The 5,919-nt window shown below is 47.9% G+C and overlaps 1 protein-coding gene across 3 annotated transcripts in view; it reads right to left on the reverse strand.

Moving 5' to 3' along the window:
- Ccdc153 (coiled-coil domain containing 153) overlaps window positions 1-5,488 on the reverse strand; it is a 6,568-nt gene extending 1,080 nt beyond the window's left edge. For 2 of the 3 annotated variants that reach the window (XM_028783864.1, XM_028783862.1), the window contains exons 1-6: window positions 5,448-5,488; window positions 5,097-5,175; window positions 4,506-4,571; window positions 3,282-3,401; window positions 2,863-2,955; window positions 704-834 (exon numbers count right to left, since the gene is read on the reverse strand). In XM_028783864.1, the coding sequence (XP_028639697.1) occupies window positions 704-834; window positions 2,863-2,955; window positions 3,282-3,401; window positions 4,506-4,571; window positions 5,097-5,166 (480 nt within the window). In that variant the 5' untranslated portion in view covers window positions 5,167-5,175; window positions 5,448-5,488. Of the gene's footprint in view, window positions 1-703; window positions 835-2,862; window positions 2,956-3,281; window positions 3,402-4,505; window positions 4,572-5,096 lie in introns of all 3 variants that reach the window. The other variant, XM_028783863.1, reaches the window with a different exon arrangement.
- Between the last annotated feature and the right edge of the window lie 431 nt (window positions 5,489-5,919).

The following is a 5,919-nucleotide window of genomic DNA, read 5'->3' on the forward strand; positions in this document are numbered from 1 at the left end:
TCTCTCTCTCTCTCTCTCTCTCTCTCTCTCTCTCTCTCTCTCTCTCTCTCTTTCTCACATCCAACACTCAGGATTGAACCTAAAGCCTCATACATGCTAGACAAGTACCATGTCCCTGAGCTGTGTATCCAGTCCTCTTTTTAATTTTTATTTTGAGATAGTCTCTTACTACACTGCCTATGCTGGCCTTGAACTTTGTACCTAGGTTGGCCTTGAACCTATGATTCCTCTGCCTCATTCTCCAGAATAGCAGGATTGCGAGCCTGTGCCACTCCTTTCCTTCCCTGCTCCTTCTTTTCCCCACTCCTCTTCCTACCCCCTGCCCCACCTCTGTGCCTGGAATTGAACCCGTGGCCTTGCATGCTAGGCTAAAGGCTAGACCACCACCACTGACCTATACCCTTACTTTGGCATATAGTGTCACCATATAACAAAGTAATCCCCTGATTATTTTGAGCCTAGATCTCACTGTGTAGCAGGTGCATAGTATTTTGTAGTTCATCTTGACCTTGAACTCAAAATCTTCCTGCCTTAGCTACGCAAGTACTGGGGTTACAAGTCACTAGCTCTGTCAATGGTTAGATCTTCTGTTTATACTTAGGACAGAGCATGGCTCCCTTAGGTCATGGGTCATCACACCAATTGGGGGCGTAGGGATGGAGGGTTTGAGATAATTAGATGTCCCACAGGTAGTGGTCCTTACGTGCAAGATTTCCTCATATTTAGCCTCCATGTCCTCCACGTGGGCACGAAGCTGTGCCAGGGTTCCGTCTTGCTTTCTGAGGGCTTGCTCAGCCTCTTCCCTTGCTGTCTTAGCCTCTCTTTGGCAGGTTTCTAGGGAACAGGGCAGAAAGAAAAAGAAGACAGGACAGTGACACTATATACCAAGAACAGTAACCAAAATACCTAAAGAAGCAGCGTTACAGAGGCTGTTACAGCCGTCCAGGGTCATCTGCTTTCCTGAGGTCTCTGTAGACTTACTGAGGTACATCGGGGGCGTAGAGGGCTTGAGGCAGAAGATGGGTCCAAAGTCTGCTGTTTGTTACTTACACAGTATGGGACAAGTCTCTCTGAGTCGCCATGTCTTAAATGTTTGGCTTCATTTTGTTTGTTTTATTTAAGACGGGATCTTATGTAGCCCAGGCTGGCCTTAAAATCTCCATGTAGCCAAGGATAACCTTGAACGCCATATCGTTTTGCCTCTCCCTCTCAGGGTTGGTATTACAGACTTGTACCACCTAACATGGTTCAGTGTTCAGTTTATCTTTATAAATTTATTTTTAATTTTACATCTCCGTTTTTAAAACAATTTCCTCTTTCTCCTCCTCCCCCTCCCCGCCCCCGTGTGTGTATGTGTGTGTGTATGTGTGTATTTGCTTGTGGAGTCCAGAAGAGGGCATTGGGTTGGATCCCCTGAAATTGGAAGTATAATGTTTTCAAGTCACCATGTGGGTGCTGGGATCAAAGCCAGGCCCTCAGGAAGAGCAGCCAAGGTTCTCAACTATCAAAACCCCTCTTTCTCCAGCTCCTTCTTTATCTTGAGAGGGAAAATGACTTATGCTCCTTATGTTTGCTGTGACCTTAACTGTGAACATGGGTGACAAGGCACCACATACAGAAGGGGCTCAATAAGTGTTGACTTTTATTTTGAAAGAAGGCCAAGGTCAGAGATGGAGTCCCTGTCCTGTATATAAAGTAGCTCATGAATATTTATATCCAAATCAAAGATATTTTACAATAAGAAAACTTTGCAATAGGATGTGATGGCTCACACCTAAAATCCTACAACTCAGGAGACTGAGGCTGGAGGATCACTGTGAGTTCAAGGCCACCTTGGGCTTCTGAGGAATAAAAAAGACTTGGGAGGGGCCTGGAGCAATGGCTCAGCAGTTAAGTGCACTGGCTGCTCCTCTTGCAGAGGACCTGGGTTTGGTGTACATGGCCCACAGCAGCTCCAGTTTCATGGGAACTGATGCCATCTTCTTTTTTTTGTTTGTTTGTTTTGTTTTGTTTTGCTTTGGAGACAGGGTTTCTCTGTGTAGTCCTGGCTGTCCTGGAACTCACTCTGTAGACCAGGCTGGCCTTGAACTCAGAAATCTGCCTGCCTCTGCCTCCCAGGTGCTGGGATTAAAGGCGTGCGCCACCACTGCCCGGCATGATGCCATCTTCTGACCTATGTTTTATTATTTGGTTGGTTTATTGGTTGATTTAGCAAGTAGAAATGTGAGGCTTTCTACCAGGCTTTGAGGATACTGAAGTAAACTAAGTCTAATGTTTTCTGTAGTTTGGTTATAAAAGTTGGCTAAACTAATAAGGAATATGGTTTGCTTAATACAGACAAGGCAGTGAAAGGGTTAACTGCTGGACTTGGGGAGATTAAGCAAAGGGAGAAATGGGGTGACACTTACCTCTCTTTACCTCTGTCTTAGAGGCTTTTTTTTACTTCCTTCTTTTTTAGATTTATTTATTTCGTTATTTTATGTGTATGGGTGCTTTGCTTGCATGCATGTATGTGCACCATGTGGGCGTCTGTGGAGGTCAGAAGAGGACCTTAGCTCCCCTCTGGCTGGAGTTACAGGATGGTTGTGAACCACCATGTGGGTGCTGGGAAGCGATTTCGAATTCTTCGTAAGAACAAGTGCTGTCAACTACTGAGCCAACTCTCAGCGAGGCCAACTCCAGCCCTAACAGAGAGGTTTGTGACACTGAACTCTGTTCAGAGGAGAACTAGGGTGACGGTGACCCTAGTTAAAGCTCAGCCAACAGACTACAGACATCTAGACTAGAGCCTTCAAAGTCCACTCGTCCATGCTGGGTCTCGTTACTGAGCCTGGGAAAGAAGGGGTGAGGATGGGGAGCTACCTAGCTGCTCCTTTAGACCTCTCACTTCCTCTTCCAGCTGCTTGCTTCTGGTCCCCAGCTCCTCTTGCAGGGCTCGACGCTGGCGTCTCATCTCTGAGGTAGGAGCCATAGGCAGCAGGGACCAAGGTAGGGATGGACACATGAAGAGAGGAAATAAAGTTACATGTAGGGAAAATCTCAGCGGAGGAACAGAACTAAGAAACTTGGGAGGAAATAAGACCCCCTCACCCATATCTGTTTAGGGGGGATTTTGGTAATCCACATTTTCCCAGGGATCTATCTTTGGTTCTCAGGACCCTGCCTATGCAGGGCAGGTAGAGACTAGGTATGGCAGCTGGACTCCCTCTTCGTTTCCCTTCCTTGCATTCCCTGACCCTCTTGGTTCCAGGTCCGTCTCCTGCCCACCTGATCAAACATACCTGCATATGCAACCTTCCCTTCACTTTGGGTTCTTTCCAGTTCCGCTTCCAGCCCTTGTACTCTCTGCCTCAGCCTGTCTTCAGAAGCCTTGGCTCGGCGAGCCTCTTCCCTCTGTAGAGCTGTGAACAGTCTCAGAACCCTGGCTGAGGATCTGATAGAATCAATCACCATAGCCTTGAACTATGTTCTTTTTGGGAACTTGGCAGTTGTCAGCCTCTTATTCAGTGTCTCTCACCCCTGGCCCCTTGAAACTCATAGAGTTTTCATTCCTACAGGGTCAATAGCCTCTCCATGTGTTCTGGCTACTAAAAAAAAAAAAAAACAATGGCTTTCCTGAGCTTCTGGTTAGTTTCATGGTAGACTGCTTGCCTAACATGAATAGGGTTGTGATTACACTCCCAGAGTCAGGAGGAGAACAGTTTCTTCATCAATCTTTACTGCCTAGCCCCTCCTCACAATCTTTGTCAACAGAGAATGGCTGGCTTGGTTTAGCTCTGGATGTAGTTCAAACTTCCAGTTCCCCGAGAACCCAGAAATGCCCCATGTGCCGTGGGCTGCATGGCTAGTTCTATGTCAACTTGATACAAGTAGAGTTATCAGAGAGGAGGGAGTCTCAGCTGAGAAAATGCCTCCATAAGATCAGGCTATAGGTAAGCCTATAGGGCATTTTCTTAACTAGGGATTGATAAAGAGGGCCCAGCCCATTATGAGTAGGACCACCCCTTGGCTGGTGGTCCTGGGTTCTATAAGAAAGCAGGCTGAGCAAGCCATGGGGAGCAACCCTTGTAGTAAGTAGCACCCCTCCATGGCTTCTGCATCAGCTCCCGTCTCCAGGCTCTTGCCCTGTTTTGAGTTCCTGTCCTGACTTCCTTCAATAATAAACAGTGCTTTGGGGGCTGGAGAGATGGCTCAGTGGTTAAGAGCACTGACTGCTCTGCCAGAGGTCTTGAGTTCAATTCCCAGCAACCACATGGTGGCTCGCAACCATCTGTAATGAGATCCGATGCCCTCTTCTGGTGTGTCTGATGATAGCTACAGTGTACTCACATACAAAAATAAACCTTAAAAAAATCAAATATTAAAATAAACAGTGCTTTGGAAGCACAAGCCAGATAAACCATCTCCTCCCCAAGTTGCTCTGGCCATGGTGCTTCGTCACAGCAGTGAGCACCCTGGCTAGGACCTGTCATTGCTGCTGTGGCCTGAGGCTCCATGCTTCTTACCTAAGCGGTCCTGAAGCAGCTCCTTCTCTAGCATCACCAGCCTGTGCTTGGCCTCAGCCTCCACACCTGTTGTGGCAAGACCACAGAGTCTCAGGCTATGCTGCTCTCAACACTACCCCATCTTCCTCCCACAATTGTTCTTATGGGATGAAGATCACTGAGTGATGGACGCTCAATGGGAGAATCTGACAAATTCACAGCTGAGTCTTCACTTGTACTTGGTGGGTGCTCAAAAGAAGGGTGTCATAAAATTATGACAAAGGCAAAGGGCTAGATGGGGCTCCAGGGGGAGAGAGGCATTCTCTGGTTCCCCAGCCTGGCAGAATCTGGACTCAAGATTCTGAAGAAGGGCAAGAAAGCTTCATTTTAGCCAACTGTGGTGGCACTACCCAATCCCAGCACTAGGAAGACCTGGAGGATATGTTTGAGGCTCACCTGGGTTCCATAGTGACCCTGTGTCAGAGGAAGAAAAGACAAAACCAAAACAAACACACTCCATCTTGTTGCCCAGGGGGCTTGATTCCCTCTGAGGATCTCTGTGTGGACTGTGGATGTGGACATACAGGGGCACCTTCACCCACTGTGACTCACCAGGACTGAAGTTCTTTTTCTTTGTCCTTGCTCCAGCTTTTCTCCCCTTTCGTTTGGCTTTAGGTGGCATCCTGCCGTCCTGGCGAAGGGAAGACCTTCTATGTAGGTCAGTGTACAGACATGCTTTCCTGATTCTTACACTGAGTTGGGAGTCTCTGGAGCCTCAGAATTCTAGTCTCCCAGTGCATCTTACACTTTCCAGAAGCTTCGATTCTTGGTCTCCTGGGACCCTTAGGGAGGGCTGGGATTGGTGAGGGAGAATAATCCTACGTGTAGCAGTTAGCCTCTTAGAGAAACTTCTGGACCTGGTCCCTTCTCTCTCCCCAACGTGTATACTCTCCCCCTTCCTACCTGCAAGACTCTCTCTTGCTTGTGTGGTGTCTCCCTGGGAAATGACACGCCAGGGGTGGGGGTGGGGTAAAGAGAGACCCAAACAGATAGAGCCTAGGGAGGAGCCTGGGTTCTGGGAGCCAATCCAGGGCGCAAAACTTCCTCAAGAGGCAGGACCAAGAACTGGGATGTTGGGTTTTCTGGAGACTGCACGTTGCCCAGGCAACTGGGAAACATAGGCAGGTGGGTGAGCTAAGTCAGCTCATACAAAGGGAAGCTTCTCTTTTTACCTCCATATCCTAGCTCTAGAGAAGAGGCTTTGGAGCGGAATAGGTATTATTCATGTCTACACAGGCACTGCCTGTGGTCTGGAGACTCTCCAGGCTAGGAATCTAGAAATTTACGATCTGGAAGAACAGTGTTTTACAGACCTAGAGGAAAGGCAGGGACAGTAGCCATCATGGCTACTTTATATCCGGAGGTCTCGCGAACG

This window comes from Grammomys surdaster, unplaced genomic scaffold (genome assembly GCF_004785775.1).
Source record: "Grammomys surdaster isolate TR1022 unplaced genomic scaffold, NIH_TR_1.0 1164, whole genome shotgun sequence".
Lineage (NCBI taxonomy): Eukaryota > Metazoa > Chordata > Mammalia > Rodentia > Muridae > Grammomys > Grammomys surdaster.